Source organism: Tympanuchus pallidicinctus, unplaced genomic scaffold, assembly GCF_026119805.1.
Source record: "Tympanuchus pallidicinctus isolate F22 unplaced genomic scaffold, pur_lepc_1.0 scaffold5, whole genome shotgun sequence".
Classification (NCBI taxonomy): Eukaryota; Metazoa; Chordata; class Aves; order Galliformes; family Phasianidae; genus Tympanuchus; species Tympanuchus pallidicinctus.
Window position 1 is genome coordinate 1,157,872 of NW_026294769.1, and position 17,118 is coordinate 1,174,989.

Here is a 17,118-nt window from a genome sequence, read left to right on the forward strand (position 1 = left end):
ACTATTATAATCTTTGTATCTGCTGTAATTTGCATGGAAATAAATATGAGGCATTACTTTCAGAGCGACCTATGCATGTTCAGATATTTTGTTTGCAGAAGAAACATAGCCAAAGTCAGTGAAACACATACAGGCTACAGAAGATTTACATTTGTTATATACTGTTTAAATACATATCTTATTTTTACAGATTGTATGGATCATTGTGAAGACAGTTGCATCCCTTCTATTTAAAACATGGTGAGAGCAATATGAAGTGCTGCTGCTGCACTTTACTCTGCTATTTTTAGATGTAAATGAGCACTGCAGCCCATGTCTTTAAAAACAAATTTTTACTTCACTATTAACAAATGAAACAAACTGATGTGGGATGTATTATCAAGTTGCTGAAGGTTAGCCTTTCTTCATGTCATGCTTGTGAGTGACTGCGCTGTACTAATTAAAAACATTGCCACGGCTATTGCTATAGAAACATTTAAATTGGCATCATTGCTAACAAATCCTTGCTATTGATCCCAGCAGGGCTTATTGCACATTACACCTGGAGAATCTAAATAGAATATTTTACTTTCAAAAGGACTTTAAAAATATACTTTTTTTTTTCCTAGTTGCTATAATGCTCAGGAGAATCATGTCTTTTATATAGACATAATTCATTTATCTGGAACTGTTGCAGGGTTCTGATGTCAGAATCCTTCCTGCAAAGTGAGATTGTAATGATTCCAGGTAGCCACCATGCATCCCTCAAAGTGTAAAAATCAAATCCACTCAGATGCTCTGATTGGCTGAATGGGGAAAGACCAAAATTCTCCACAGTTTAAGGCATTAAACTGTGTAGTATGGGAATAGCTCATCTTAAGGAAGTTTCCAATGTACCTAAAAAAAAAAAGAAAGATTTTTTGCTATTTAACAAGAATAATAAATTGACTCTAGTATTGTCTAAATACTGGAAGCAGAAGTGAAGCAATAAAGACTGTGAATATAACGTAAACCAGTTACTGAGAGCAAAAATCATTAAAATTGTGCTCTCTGGTTTCAGACAAAACATCTTTTCTCCTCTTGGAAGAAATCTAATTGCTGTAATGTTTAGCAGATCCAGAATCCTCTAGACTAATAAATCTCTCTTTACAGCTAGAACATCCTACCATGGGAAAGAACGGGCTTTATTTATTTATGTATTTGTTAGTCATTTCAAAATCAGGCTTTCATAGTTCTTGATGAGTAGTAAGTCCTTCTGTTAATTAGCGAGGAAATCAGTAGAGGGCAGCACTACACAGAAAACCACATTAAATACGGAAACCGATATTACTCCGAGGAGTTTTCCCTTTTTAAAAGGCTGGTATTTGAAAGAAATAATTCTGTATAGTGTATCTAGACCACCTACACACTGCAAATTGTGGCCCCTTGGGCATCTACTCTTGCTTTTCCAGACTGCTCCAGAAAACTTTTGTTTCAGCGTAACAATGCCTTCTGAACCTTCCAAGTGTTCATCCTGACTTACCTGAAGAGCTGACTGTAAGACAAGATGCATAAACCAACAGCCACTTTGCAGGATTTCTTTGAGTACAGTGAAAAGTGTAATGCATCTAATGCATATAATGCATTTGAATGAGTATGGCACACTGATTTTGGACAGAAAGGAATAAGGAGAGTTTGAGAAAATTAAATGTTTCATTTTGAAATAGCAAAAAATAAACAATTGAGTTTTCCTATGTTACTTCCATTTGATATCACAAAATTGAACATACACTCGCACATCTCCAAATGACTACCTGAAAATACAAGCTACTCTGAAAATAGTGCCTCTTATTTATTTCCATGAAAAGTACAACAGATACAAAGAGTGTAATAACAGCATTTCATATTGAAAATTCTCAGTCACTAACTGCTTTATTTTTCAACATAGTCACTGCCATATTCACCAGTGATGAGCAAGGGTCTGCATGGTTCAGAACTGTAAAAATCTGCGCCAGCGGAGGTGAGCCACTGTCTCTGCCATCACTGTTGAAACATGCCACCTACCACATCACTGTGTTCACATCCACAAACATAAATATTTAGTAAATGCTGGTGAAGGGCAGTGGGTGCCATTTATTTCCACAAGAAGGAGGTCTATGTAACATCTATGCTTCATATGTGCTTCCAGGTCAGATCCCCCTCTACTGCTATCTGTCACAAAGCAATAAAATGTAGTGGAAACATGGTGGGGAGGTTCAACCTCTACTGCCATACCACCAATATCCATCTCTGACGTTGTGACCCGATGTAATAAAATAGAAGGCATTACTTTCAGAGCAGCCCTCATATATTGACAGTCACAATTTTTCCCCCAGTACTGTTTCTAAATATATAAATAACAATAAACCAATCTAAAATATTGGAGTGTTAGATTTTTCTATAGTTTTGAATAATGACTAGTGAATTCAGAAGATAAATATATTTTACGTGTATTTTAGGATTTTCTGCTTTTTAGGTTAACTATGCATTAAATTTTTGCCAAATACATATGTAGTTTTCAGAATTTTACACAGCCCTGAAAGACAAAGTACTGTTTTAAGACAAATCAACCAATGTTTCCAAGGTTAAGACAGGAACCTTGAGAGTCATTTTACAAATGAGGAGATATGCTCTTTGTATAGAGTATTTTCAAAAGTAGCTGCTGTTTCTTTTTACTGCTATTGTACAATACCTCAAGCATTATATTTGCAGAGTCTGAATAGGCCCTGAATGGTGATGCACTTGGTGGTCCAGATAACCAAGTTTTATGTGATACACTGATAGACAGTTATATTCAATGATAAAAAATACTTCTGTCTATGTTTTACAGGGAATTAGAATAATTAAATGTAGACATTTAAAATCAGCATGAAAGATTGAACTTAATATTGTCCTTTTTTTAATTATTATTTGCTGGTTTATTTTATCGATCTCTTTTGATCTCTATGGAATAAGCATGGAAGAAGGCAATCACATAACGTATCTAACATGAACTATTTCACAATGTCAAAAATTACTGACATTAAATTAGCCACAGGAGAGTTGCCTTTTGTCCTTGCACACTCAACAGGATCATATTGGACATTAAAAGATAGAAAATAAGATTTTGAGCGTACCTACATAATTCAAAAAAACCACATCCACTAATGTGTGCCAAGATGTATGTACAGGATGCATGTGCAGGATTTTATGTAAATTGAATTTACTTTGTGCTCTGATTCTTCAATTAAAATAAAGCAAAATAAAATAAAAGTTTTCCTGTATTATATCCATTATCTTCTGCATAAATTTGACACCTATTAAATTGATTTTTTTGTTGTTTGATTTTAAACATATTAGAGAGTGATAAATATACTATGCTCTCACTTCTTGCTCAGATAAAACTGTTTGAAGTTACTAAAATGCTAAGACTTTGATCTTTCTTTCAAACTGACAGTTAAGATCCTGAGACCACAAAAAATATCACAATTTTAAGGAGAACTCCACACAAGGGCACAACTTTATCTATGAACTCATTAAAGCATTTAGAATATTATTCATGGAATGTTTTTTCTTAAATAACTTTGGCTCTGAACTAATTGATAACTTTCATTTAAAAAAAATCCTATTTCCATAAATTCCCATTGAAAAAGACATCTCCATCCTCCAAATAAAATAATTTTTAAAAAGTAAAGGTAGCTTCTGTTAGAGTTTTGAGAGAAAGTAAGATGGGTATATACATTTTGGCAAATTTTAGAATTTCAGTATTCTAAAATTTCTCATGCTTTCTTGTCAACTACCACTGTCCATGAACTAGCTTCCTGATATTTTAGGTGCTGTACTGTTTAACTAGATTTTCTGTAATACACATCACAGCTCAGATAAGAATATCCAAAAACTAAAGCATGTTTTCCTGGTAATCCAGGTTATAAAAGAGACTGAGACACTTGGAATCTCACTTGTATTGCCAAATTAAGACTATTCCATTTCAAACAAAAGACTATTCCATTTCAAACAAAAAAACCAAAACAATATGAAAAAAAGATTTTGGATAAGCTGTGTTCTTCTACAAGAAGCTAAACTTCTCAGAAAATAACAGTATCTATGTAAGAATCAATAATAACAATATTCTATGTAATGAAATTTCCAATTTGTTGAAAAAATAAACTGAAATTTATTTCAATTCAATTTCATATAATTCACATATTGAAAAAATAAATACACAGCACGTGCACGATTCTGACCCAAAAGTAGAATTTTGTAAATCTCAGCAGAATTCTGATAAAAAAAAACTTTCCTAACTCACTCTTGCAAAGAAACTTGTTAAAGTCATCAATAATACTTTAAATTTCATTTTCTATCATGAGCTCCTTTATGCAGAAACTGAAATGTATTCTCTGGATATTTGACAATAGGGAGTCTTCTTGTTCACAAAATAAGAGAATATTCAGACTTGCAGATAATAAAAGCAGATTCCATTGGACTGAGATGGAAGAGGTTAGACTACAAGTTTTCTTACTACATGACTTTTTTTATTGTTTGAACAAGAAACTGTTAGCTAAACTTTTATGACCAAAGGCATTTTACTCAATTAATGTCTTAAATTACTGTCTATCTATACTGTGGGAATGTATAATGGAAGAGGATGAATGTATCAAAGTACTTAAATTTAAACTCTAATTCCTGTATGTAATTGTCTCAAGAAAAGCTTCAAATGCACAACTGTTATTTATTCATACAGTTTTATGTAATTTGCATGGGTTGTTGTCTTGATCACTAGGCTATTGGTAGACTGCAATGTACTCAAACACTTTTCTCCATTCCCTAGGTCCTATTTCCAAGAGGAATATAACATTTGAAAATTTTGTCTGGTGAATTATTACAGAAGTGGAGTCTAATAGCATCTCTGTAAATGATGAGGGCTTATTCCTTCTTGACAGTTTTGCTTTGGAGCTCTGTGCTTCATGGTATTCATATGATGCCATCACAAAAAAGAACTAACAAGTATTCACACAGTGAAAGGATAACAAGACTGTCAGAGAATGATGGAAAAACACTGCATCGTACCAAGCGTGGATGGATGTGGAATCAATTTTTCTTGCTGGAAGAGTACACAGGTCCAGATACTCAATATGTGGGTAAGGTAAGTTCTACGTGTAAGGGATTCTTTACAGGTGATGCATCTGACAACCCTGGAATTTCCCCTCCCTCTCTTTGCTTTTTATGATGCAGCATTCCCAGTTTTTCATATCAGGCAAAGAAAACACCTGTCATGTCACTTGAGTCTTTCTTGATTTCTCCAAGTTTTTCAGGAAATGGAGTAGCTTAGTAAATAAAATAGGAAACTGTTCAGACCAGCATGGTACAGTTTGTTATTACATATGCCTATGCACACTTCATCACTTCATCATTTCCAGCTTTAAACTGTTAAACGTAAATATTAGATAAGGATATAGAAAAGCTGTGCTTTCATTCATCTACACTGTGGCATTTACCAGCTTGCTGGGATGTGTGCTTCTTCAAGTGAAATGTAAAATCTTATTTATCAACAATAAAATTTCTTCCTCTGCACAATTGTAAGCACAGACAAGGTGTAAGAGAAGAGAAAAACAATATTTTTCATCATCCTTGTGACAAACTGAGATCTTTACTTAATGGTTTGAAAGAATTCAGCACTTCTGAATTCCAGCTCTCCAAAGTTCTATCTTTCCTGATATCACACAACTCAAGGGTTTCCATATTTCCAGTCCTCTGGTGTCTACCATCTACAGATCTGCCTTGTGTTCTGGTGTAATTGTACAGTCTTGATATTAATTTAGAGTAACCACCCAGAATGACTCTCAAACCAAGGAAATGTTTATCTTAAAACAGTAATAAATTTTAATTCCAACTTCTGTCATTCATTCACAGTGCTCTCACTAGCAAGGGTTGTCCTGTAGCTGTTATTTTCTGGTGCCTTACTACCATGTGGATTGAGACATTTTTAATTAAAAGACTGCAAATTGTTTTTGATCATTTGTTAACACCTCTAATCATGTGAGGTATGATCATCTGGAAAGCAAGCTTTATTATGAGAGAAATGTCAGAGAAACCAACTATAATTATAACTACGAACTTGATTCTAACCCATTTATACTAAGATTATACTCACATGATTCTGTTTTAGTAAGTAGAAATAAGATAATTCCAAATAATCCTATTGCTAGATTTATTTATCAGTTTAAAAAATAGGTAGATGTGGTATAAGTCAACCTTTATTGAAATGACCTTCAATAAAGGTAAACTAATCGCATAATTTCTAAAATAAAAAATAAATAAAAAATTGGTTGGAAGCTTACAAAGAAAACATATAATAAAGTGCACAGATCTCCATAGAAGCTCTACCTCAACTTAAAGACATATTTTCTGTTAGAACATAAAATTTGTATAGAGACAAGTAAGTAGCAAATACAGGAATTTATTTTTCTGGACATAGTACTATAGATGAATGGACTTCAGACCATTTATGCATTCTAAATCTCAAATAAATTCAGCATACCTAGAGACTGTTATCAATATGTTTGCTTCACACAAAGAAAATTACTCAGTAATGAGTCTACATGGTATATTGTTTCAGGTGTTAATTTACTCTGCAATCATTCCAAACTAATTAAAAACCATTGAACCTTATTGACAAAGCTGAGTTCAAGAAATAAAACAGATGCCCATGCAGCAGTATAAGTACCTGAGATGATATATTTATTACAACTCAAAGAGCGTGTTGAGATTTTTTACATTTCACCACAAAATCTTGTACAGAGCCCCTGAGGGAGGAGCAGCATTAGTGATTTTCTAACATAAATCACCACAAACTCTATCCAGTGTTCCAAAGAGATGGGCGTTGGATTGGAGTGGTGTAATCCATATGGTTGTGTTAACTTTAGTACAGTTCATGACATGACAAAATGATTGTGACTGTCCTCAGTAGCATAAAAACACAGCCCTTATATCTGAGTTAGACCAAAATTTCCCTACTACATGTGGCATACACAGCATGCCTAAAGAGAGGCATGCTCCTAAAGAGAGCTGCTAGAATTAGCAACTAAGAAATTTGCTATTTATAGAAAGCAAAATTTTTTAAGATTATCTCCAAAAAAGACTTAAATGTTAGGTTTAGTATTCTTCTGCTTGAAGTGATGGCAAGTAGCAAAAAAAAAGGGTGAAGAGAAAGCACTTTTATTCCCACCCATGAGGACTATCTGGTAGTAAGAATTCTTATCCAGTCCCTCTTTAATATGGATATACACAGGCAGATAGATTACAAGGGCAGAATAATAAATGCTGCACTAGAAATAAAATAAAATGAATTAAGAAAAATTATCAGAAAATGAACATCTAAGGGATTATAGGTATAGTAGTAATAAATTAGTTTTCCCTTCACATTTTAATTTTAGAATAATTTTACTTCATTATGTTACTGCTTGCATTTTGTTAGTGAGGTTATTTCACTGACACTTCATTTTGTTGTGTGTTCTGTTATTGGCAGTGGAGCAAAATAACACATTTCTCAGAATGGCATATTATTATACACTTTACTACACATCATCGACCCATAGAGAGGAGATGGAGAGTAATTCTGTGACAGCCAATATCTCTCCGTCCCATCAGTCAGTCCTCCAGCCCTGTTTAGACCAGTACCAGGGAGAAACATAAGGAACAGAACACTCCCTCCAACCACTTGACTATCTAAATCCTTCTGACAGTCTGGGCTCAATGTGGATACTTCTACCTTAGACTGTCTCTGACGTTTCAGAGAACCCTGGAGAGTAGGAGGTAGCCCTTCCAGCATGCCTTATGTGCTAACATCTTAACTACTGATTGCCTTTTAAAATTAGATTGAGAGCAGCCAAATGCCTCACAAGCCAAGCAGGCTCAGAACAATCTTTCCACATATCTAAGATTGAATAGTAATTGTTACCAGGGTTACTGTACTCTCCGGTCTCCTTCCCAAATGTCTTCCAAGAATGGAAAGTTGACAGCTCCATCATTCCTGTTTTTGTTTGTTTGTTTGTTTTTGTTACTTTCTTGCACATACAAGAGTCTTCTAAGCGGTTAAAGCTGACAGATATAATAATGGTCTCATTTATCTGAGTGGTGCTTGGAGACAGGCTTCACCTTATGACAAGAAGTAACTCAAAATGAGGTCAGGTCTACTAAGAAGGTAGATGACAAAATCAGCTCCTTGAAAGCTGGAGGATAGCTCATAGACCACTAAAGCAGGTAGCATGGTTTTAATGGACTCTGAACAGCTGGAGGAGAGCTTATGTTCCCAGCTACTGCTAGATAGCTTTTGGACAGAAGCAGTGGTAATGGTGACATGTGACATTAAATAGACACCAGTAAGTGCGTCCAATGCATTTAGTGAAATAGAAAATATTGCTTTGTGAGTAAAAGATATTAGCATTTAACAGGTGCCAAAAGACTTGATGCCTAGAATAACTTTAGTAAGGAAATTACTCAAAGGACAGAGGTGAATCATTGACCGTCTTTAGGCAGCAGCATGCATGTAAAACAATTACCCTGTGAATATTGTAGAAAGAGGAGTAATAAGAACCTATCGTATATCTGTCACGCATCTTTCTTCCCTTTTCCTTCTTCAAACGATCCATTTGTATCAAACTGTTGGATGCTTCTCTATGTAAAAGATGAGAGATTAGGAAGACTTGAAATTTCATACATCCTTTTATTCATATCTGAAACAATTCAAGAACTGTTTATGGCATCTTTTAATTCATCTTCATTTTAAATTAATTTAAGGAAGTATCTAGAGAAAACAGTGGTTACTACATGTACAAAAAACACAGAGGAAGATAAATTTTGCCATGGAGAATTTGTGAATGGAATATTTGGTCAGATAGAAAGGTAGCATAAGCAATATCACAGTCCTGATTAAAAACAAAAACAAAAACGAAATGGTCTTCCCCATTTTTTCTTTAATTAAAACATAAAAACTTTCATGCTATTTCAAGATAGCTGTTACTTAGTATGAATGTTGAACAACTTAGTGAAAACATCAGCATGAGAAGTTTTTCATGGGATACAGTGAGGGGAATAGTACAGCTCATACTACCTACAAGAATTCAGAAAAAGAAAAAAAAAAAAAAAAAAAAAAGGGCTACAATATAATACACAAAGTTTAATGTTTGAAGGGTTTTTATTTTTAAACAAAAAAGGAAATTTGTCAATATTTATGAAATTTAAAGGGATTGAGGAAACAAAAAAGAAACTGTAATGTGGTATTCTTTCGTTTCACATTGGGAAAGATCATGGATTTGATTTTTCAGCTGCTACTATATTTAATGAGGTAGAAAACCCCAGCTGAAGCCCCAGAAAGGACCTAAGAAATAGAATCTAAAACACTGACTATCTGTGAGATAAAAGTCTATCAAAATTTACTCACTGCCTCAACAAATATATTAAGGAAAAAACTTAAGAAAATGGACATGCAATTTAAGAATATTAAAACTTGATGGGATCACGTCCATTAATTAAAGGAAAAGCCAATAAAATGCACTGGAGTCTCAAAACAGATAGCCCTTCAGGGATACTTAGATTTACTTTCCAAAGCTAAAACTGAATTTATTAGCCCCTATTTCTAAATAACTTAACTGACACTCAGTAAAAATGCTTCAGTTGTGCAAAATGTCAGATTTTCCACATCTTTAACTGTTGTCATTATGAAATATCCCTAGGTGGGAAGAAACATACCTAGTCAAAATCAACAATTATGGAAAACACAATTCTTTATGGTTTGCAAAAATATATGTACAAGATTTCAAGAGATGAATTTCTTTTTCCTTTTATTAAACTGCTCAATTATGTTTTCATATGAAAGCTAGCCTTTTTCTGCATAGAATAAGCAGTTAACTAATCAAAGGTAGTTGAAGGATAGATAATTTGTGAAGTTTCATGCAAACTATGCCAGAGCAGTGTTAAACTATACAATACCAAACATTTAAAATGTGTATCTATCCCAAAAATTAAAAGAAAGGGAACAATAACATTTTTTACACCACCTGTAAGAAACAAAACTTTTATTTTTCATATTAAAGGGGGAAATACAAATAAAAAAGAATTAACATTGCTCAAAATTAACTATTCCATGAGTAACCTCCCATTTAATAACTTATATAAAAATAAACAAACTGAGCTTTACATGTCATAAAAGCCATTTAAATTGGATGCAAACTGATGAAAAATCTCTATTCTACCAGTTAACAAATGAGTTTGATTCATGACATTTTCCTACATGTCTTATTAAAAATTATAAAGAAAATTATACAGAGGATGTTTCTTTTGGTGAGCTGGTTGCAGTATCTATCTGAATGCAATCATTTATTAATTGCAGTCTGCACTTTACAAGTATTCAGACACTTACAAGTGGGATTCCCACTACTGTTGTCTGATTTACAGGAAAAGAGAGAGCAAATCAAAAGAACTTCATATAAAATACAGAACGTCTTGCTACACTACCACATTCATCAGACTTAAAAAATTCAGTTTCATTCAATTACCTCATTATATATATTTGTTTTGTTTTGTTTTTTTTTTTCTTATTTAATGTGATTGAAGAGAAAGAAAATTGAATGAATGTAGTCCTTACTCCACCATTATTATCTCAGTTCATCCACTGTTGTTCATGTCCTCTCAACAATGTTGTGATGAACTTAGCAATACTTAGCATCTGCCTTGGGAAGTTTGGGAAAAAAGAGCTTGTTATCAGAAAAGGTGACCCATTGAGCTGGCTCTTGATTTATTGCATAAATATTTTTTGTCAATATATATATTGAATTTTCTCTTGATGTTGCCTTTAGAATATAAAAAATTGGTTTTTTTATTTGTCTTTAATTGACATATGCAATAAATCCATAAAGATTTACTCAAAGCATTTGTTATTTTCCTTCAACATAATCATTTTGATAAGTCACCTATTCTTACATGAGAAAATATATAGAAACACTGTAAGTCTTCCAAATGTGTTCTTCAGTTCATTATAGATGCATCCTAACATTCTCTTTACAAAAGTTGTTGCATTCAGTCCAGCACCTAAATGCTGTTAAAAACAGCATGTTACTTTACCATCCTTTAACTAAACAGTATGATATGTTTTAAAGAAAAAAAATCATGTTACTGACTTATAACCATTCAGAAGGATAATTCACATGAGGAAAGAATTCAGTGTGAACATTCTTAAAATGCTACATCTAGCATGTGCTGCAAAACCGTAAGAGTCCCAAACTCTCTGGCCACATTCTTTTAGATATTCTATGCACAGAGTGCAATATTGAATATCAAAATGATTTTTTTTTAAATCATCATTATGATGCAGGTCATCTTCTGTTTCTCTAAAGGAATATGTGAGCTGAAGTCAAGCTTGTTCACTAAAAAAACTCTTTTGATAGTAATTTAATTTGTGTATTTTCTATACCTTATGTTGTCCTGTGCTACATACTCATATCCTCATGTGAGTCTTGTTCACTCAGAGAAACATTTGCACTCTTTTAATTAGGTCAAGGAGAAACATTCTCCTTGGTTGATCCACTTAGTTGTTCATTGCTGTTTGCTTAAGACAAATGCAACATAGACAATTAAAAAACTCAAAGTCAAAGTTATTATTTAAAACAGAGATTTAAAGAACATTTTATAAAAAGCTTTTGTTTGGATTGAGAGTGATAAGCTAACAAAAATGAAAGCTGGAAGAAAAAAAAAAACAACAAAAAGAAGACTGTAAAGCCATGTGGACGTGTAGGATGGAAATTCCTCCTATCTCTGGTAGTAACTTTCAGTTGCCCTATGAAACAACATTTTCATTTCTATAAAAAAATAAATTTTCTGAGCTTGAAAGCCTCTTGGTCTTTGCAAGATCCTTATGTTAAAAGACCTATGTAGGTGTGCCTCAGAGCTCCAGCTGGCTTGGGACCTGCCAAGATAGACCTAGCTTCTTATTACAACTTCACAGGCTGGCATTTCCCAGACTTCTGGTGAGAAATTTAGACTAGCAGTAATCTGCAGACCTATCATTACCTGTTATAAGGCAATCATTTACTCTGCAGAAAAGGTGGGAGGGTGAAGAAAATGATTTTATCAAGACACTTTTCATGATTCTGCATATTTATTCCATGGATTACTTTACAGGAGCAATTCTGAAAGGGGGAAGTGTTTTGACTATGTTGTGATTTACTGATATCTGCCAGTCTAGTAATAAAAAGAGAGAAAACCCCATCAGAGCAAATCAGTATGTGACTACTTCACAAGGCCAATTTGACTGTGTCAGACAGTAGTATTGTGAAAAACCTTTCTGTTGGAGAAAGGTCTATGTATAGTCAATTTGAAGATCAATAGAGAATATCAGAATACAGTTATCCAAAGTTACAGAAGCAAATGACAACAGTTAGAGAATTGAATAACCACTGCAAAGGTGAACAATTAGAAATTAGCACATTCACATATTTGAGGAGAAAATCAAGTCAGAAATGATAGCATATGTCAAGGTTGAAAAATATTTGAGAAAGGAGCATTTTTAATCCTTCATTCTGAATATTAGCAGATTGTGAAGTTCTATCTTAAAATCTCCACATCTTAAACTCTCCGCATACTCAACGTGATAATGGTCAATATTTTATTTCAGATAAAGTCATAGTATAATTAGCAAGAACGTCAAATTTACTTGATGTTCTATGTGCCTATCCAAAGTACTAAGTAAATACTAAGACAAAAATGTAATTCAACAAAGGATGAGATATTTTTACAGTTAGCATTGAAGACTCTATTTCCCCCCCAATTTTTTTTTTTCCTTCTCTTTTCCCTTAAAATTAATGCAAAATTCACTCCAATAGTTTAAGGTTTTTTCTGTGCTTTAAGCAGATGCAAGCACTTTGACTACTCATGCTGTTAAACTAATATTAACTCATTTTTTTTGCACATCCTGATGGGTTTTGATGGATTTCTTTTTCATTAATATTAGCTCTGAGACTCTAAAGAGCAAAATAAAAGAAACCAATAAAACCCACTCACCCAATGAACAACAAAAAAATCATTAGACCTCACTCTTATTTAACTCTTGCATTATCTACTATTTCCATATTCATCTAATTTCATCTGTTACAGCTTGCAGATTCAGCAATTAAACATACCCTTGCTGAAGTGGCACTGTTGATCTGCAGGGCTTCATGCTTGGTTTCAGCCTTATGCTTTGGCTTCTCTACGTGCTGTTCGTCCTTTGTGCAGTTTTCATTAGAAGCCCCAGGCAGCTTTACCCTTGCTCTCCACTAAGCAACAGTCCTCATGCTTAATCAAACAGGTAAAATCAGCCTGTGGGTTAGGTTGAACCTGAAAGCCTGTTTCAGGCTCTTATGAAATGGTATTGTACTTACCAGATTTTCTTGTGCCAGGAAAATAATGAAGTTATTTTGGTAAATGTTCCAGCTACCATCCTGACTTTGCCATTGCTATAATGGTGACCTTCCAAAGACAATAATCTGAAATGACATTTAAATAAACTGTAGAAGTACATAATGCTAATTTCAGTAAGTATTGGATCAATGACAAAAAAAGGAATAGCAAAAAAACTCTTTTTATCTTTTCATAAATACTTATTTCCAAACTACTTGGAAATAAATCTTTTTCTTTCCCAGCATACTCTTCCTTTAGCAATAGTTTCAGGTAAGAAGCTACATTATCATAATATATTCAAGACTTGGTGCTTATTATTGGCCCTTCTTGATTTCAGATCTTATACTGATATATCCACCTCTGAGATTTTACCAAGACACTGTGCCTTAGTGCATTGGTGGGCATGGGGAACGGCACTCAGACTGAAGAGCACAAAAGATGGATGATACCTCTACAGTGTACTTTTACTGAGTGTTCTTTGATGAGTGTGAAAGTTTACAATTCCAGTGCAACTTGAAGAATAAACAGTATAATAAGTATAATATCTTAAACTAATTTATCCCCTTTTTGTGTTGTTTGGTTACCTTTGCTAAGAAATAAACATTAACAAAGGATTATTAAAATCAAGAAAGGATCTTATCTACCTTCCACAACTGTTTGTTTTAAAATTTAAATTCAGATTCAAATTTAAGGATTTTAAAGAGTCACAATTGAACAGTCATATTCTAGAATAAGTATTGAGGCTTGAACTTCTTGAGAGATGCATCCAGCGTCCTAACCACAAAATATTTAGCTTGTCAACTGCAGATCACAATTTCTGGGGGGAAGAAAAAAAAAAAAAAAAAAAAAATATATATATATATATATATATATATATAAAAACCAGTGGTTTGAAACTTTTTCTTAGATAACTGACTGAGAATCAATAAGTATGGAACTCAAAATCATCACTCTTTCAGGTCTGATGTGCATTCACATAAGAATAAATCTTTTTAATGACAGTAAATAGCTTCAAATATTTTGAATATTTTTGGAAAAAATAGATCTTTGAACAGCTTAGAAAAAATGCATGTTCTTGGGTTTGCTTCCTTTGAATTAGTTGACCTATAGTATGGTCCTGTTTTTTTTGGTACTGCAAATATGGAAGGCTGTTTAGAGATTTTAGACCAAAAAAAGACTCTTTGATCACAGACTCACATCTCATTGTCTTATTCTATTTCTCTTGCATAATGCTGTATGATACACAAACTGCCCCTTTCCTGCTTCACCCTCATACACACACTCATGTACACACTTGTGATTAAATTTATTTAAAAAATTCCTGTTATTGACACTATCTTCAGATCATTGTGGATGATCCACATCTGGAAAGAACAGAACTTAATCAGTATAACTCTTGTGCAGTTAGGACAAAGGATAACTAGACAAGTTCAAGGACGTTAGATTCATAGAACAAAATGAGAATGAAAAAGGCAGCTCATAGTTGCATGCTCACATCCCTCTCCCCCATGTTTCTCCAAATTTATCCATTTCAAAAATTAATACTGTTTCAATGGACAGAAATTTTATTTTAGCCTATCTCTATGCTCATCTTTTGGAATTTTGAGCCCTCAAACTGCAAGATATCACACATGCTGAAAGATTTTACCCAGAAGTTTCTGGACAGAAAAAAATCTATGAAAAATATATGTACTGTCTTGTTATAAAGTCTTTAAAATAATGATGGATTTACCAACTGCTCCAGGGATTGATTAAAGTGACAGTGTTTGATGTTGAGTTGTGATGTGATAATTTCTGATCTGTGGACATAAGTGATGACTACAATCATTTACAGTAACCTATATATCATATTCTGGAACAGAAAAATTATAGTCTTTGACAAACTGCAGCAAAACTTTGATTTTGTTAAATCAGGCTGAGAACCTGCATCTCAGCAGTTGATTTGGATAATCAAGAAATTAGAATGGACAAGAAAATTCTATATGCTCTGAAATCCAATTCCTTGTACAAAACTAAGAATGCAACCATCTTTCCAGATTTGACTAGGGCACAAGAGATATAGAAGGTATGCAAGGGAAGGAGACACTTGAGAAAGTAATTGTATTGCAGTACTCCAACTCCTATGCATGAGGAGGAGATGTGGGTATTAGGGAAAATGAATTTTCCCTAATTGTTTTTGTATCAGCAGCACCAAAATACTGCTAAGAATTCTTCTTAGCACTTCCTAACTGAAAACTAGATTTACCTCTAACCATTAAGCCAAAATCAGCACCTGCAGCTGTTGTCAGTGGTGTTTTTCACAGTATCGTTCTCTAGAGAATTTGTAACAATAGAGAACTGAACATAAGAACCAGATGCTGGAAAATAGAAGATAAGAAAAGTAAATGTCATTTGCCTTGTTTAATATACAGTCACTTAGGTTACCATCACACACAAAGTCAGGTTGTTTAATTAAGAAGTTTGTGCTGATGTCACAGATTCATGTCAGGTAAATACATTGCCATTTAGAACATACATAAAACTTTTGATTAAACATACATCAATAGAAAATTAAGGCATTGCAGATGCTGCTACTGCAATTTACACTAAAGAACCACTGAAGTTATTAAGATGTCATTAGAGTTTTTAATTAGTTGAAATGTTAATGAAGGAAGAGCTCCTGTTGCTTCTATATTCCAGCTGCTGTAAATCTGAAATCATGTAATGAGGGTACTGGTTAATATCCTACTTGTCACTAGCACTCAGCATATTTTATGTGAGATTTTGGGATTGAATACGGTGCTACAAACTCTTATTTCAAGTTCACTTCTTGCATTTTCTACGTGAATTTCATTTATTTTATTTTCAATACTCATCCATCCACCTCTTCAACTACTCTCTTCTTTCTCACCTGAATATGAATGACTCTTCTGACTTCTAGTAATATATCTAAATAAAAATCTGATGCAAATAGGCACAAGGTTTTGTGAAAGTAATGTATACTGGATTTTCCTCTTTCTTCCCTCAGCCCAGAAATATTGGCTACAGATTGTTATTACTAGATATCCGAGGAGCTTTAGAAACATTCTTTTCTGCCTCTTGTTAAAAAAGGATAACTGCATTGCTTCACACTTCGGACACACCTGAAAAAATTTTCTGCCCTTCCCATTACTTACACTTCCCATTTCAGAAGGTGTAAGTATATTTGAAAGAATCATGCTAAATCTTACCACTTAGAACACTTTGCCACTTGAACATGTATACCATGTGCAGACTACTGAGGTTTCCCTATATATTTTACAGAATCAGTCTATCTGGATATGTTACAGCCAAAACTTACTATTTCCTAACTGTTAAACTATTAATATAATGCTGCCTTACATAAATATTATGGAAAAGCTTTTCAGTCTAAATTATACATTACTTAAGAATTTTGCCTTATGCCATAATTGAAAGCTAAACTCAAGGAATAGACTCTCTAGGAAAGACAAAGTTGTGACTGGCATATGGGAATAACTTTAACTGTACTACAAACTAAGAGGCTGAGAATAGTGTTTGGAGGGAATTTTTTTTCCATCTGAGGCATAAATTGCACATGAAATACAAAATGAACAGAAAAATGTTTGGACGGCTGCAGATGGTTCAACAAATCCTTAAAGAGAAATATATTTGATAAAAAAAAAAATAATATCAATATATAACTCTTGTAATAGCTTTCAGTTTCATGGGGAA

General features: G+C 33.4%; 1 protein-coding gene across 3 annotated transcripts in view; it reads left to right on the forward strand.

The window, feature by feature from the left end:
* Nucleotides 1-17,118, forward strand: part of CDH9 (cadherin 9) — a 92,005-nt gene that overhangs the window by 24,184 nt on the left and 50,703 nt on the right. For 2 of the 3 annotated variants that reach the window (XM_052703703.1, XM_052703704.1), the window contains exon 2: nucleotides 4,805-5,119. In XM_052703703.1, the coding sequence (XP_052559663.1) occupies nucleotides 4,889-5,119 (231 nt within the window). In that variant the 5' untranslated portion in view covers nucleotides 4,805-4,888. Of the gene's footprint in view, nucleotides 1-4,804; nucleotides 5,120-17,118 lie in introns of those variants that run through there. The other variant, XM_052703705.1, reaches the window with a different exon arrangement.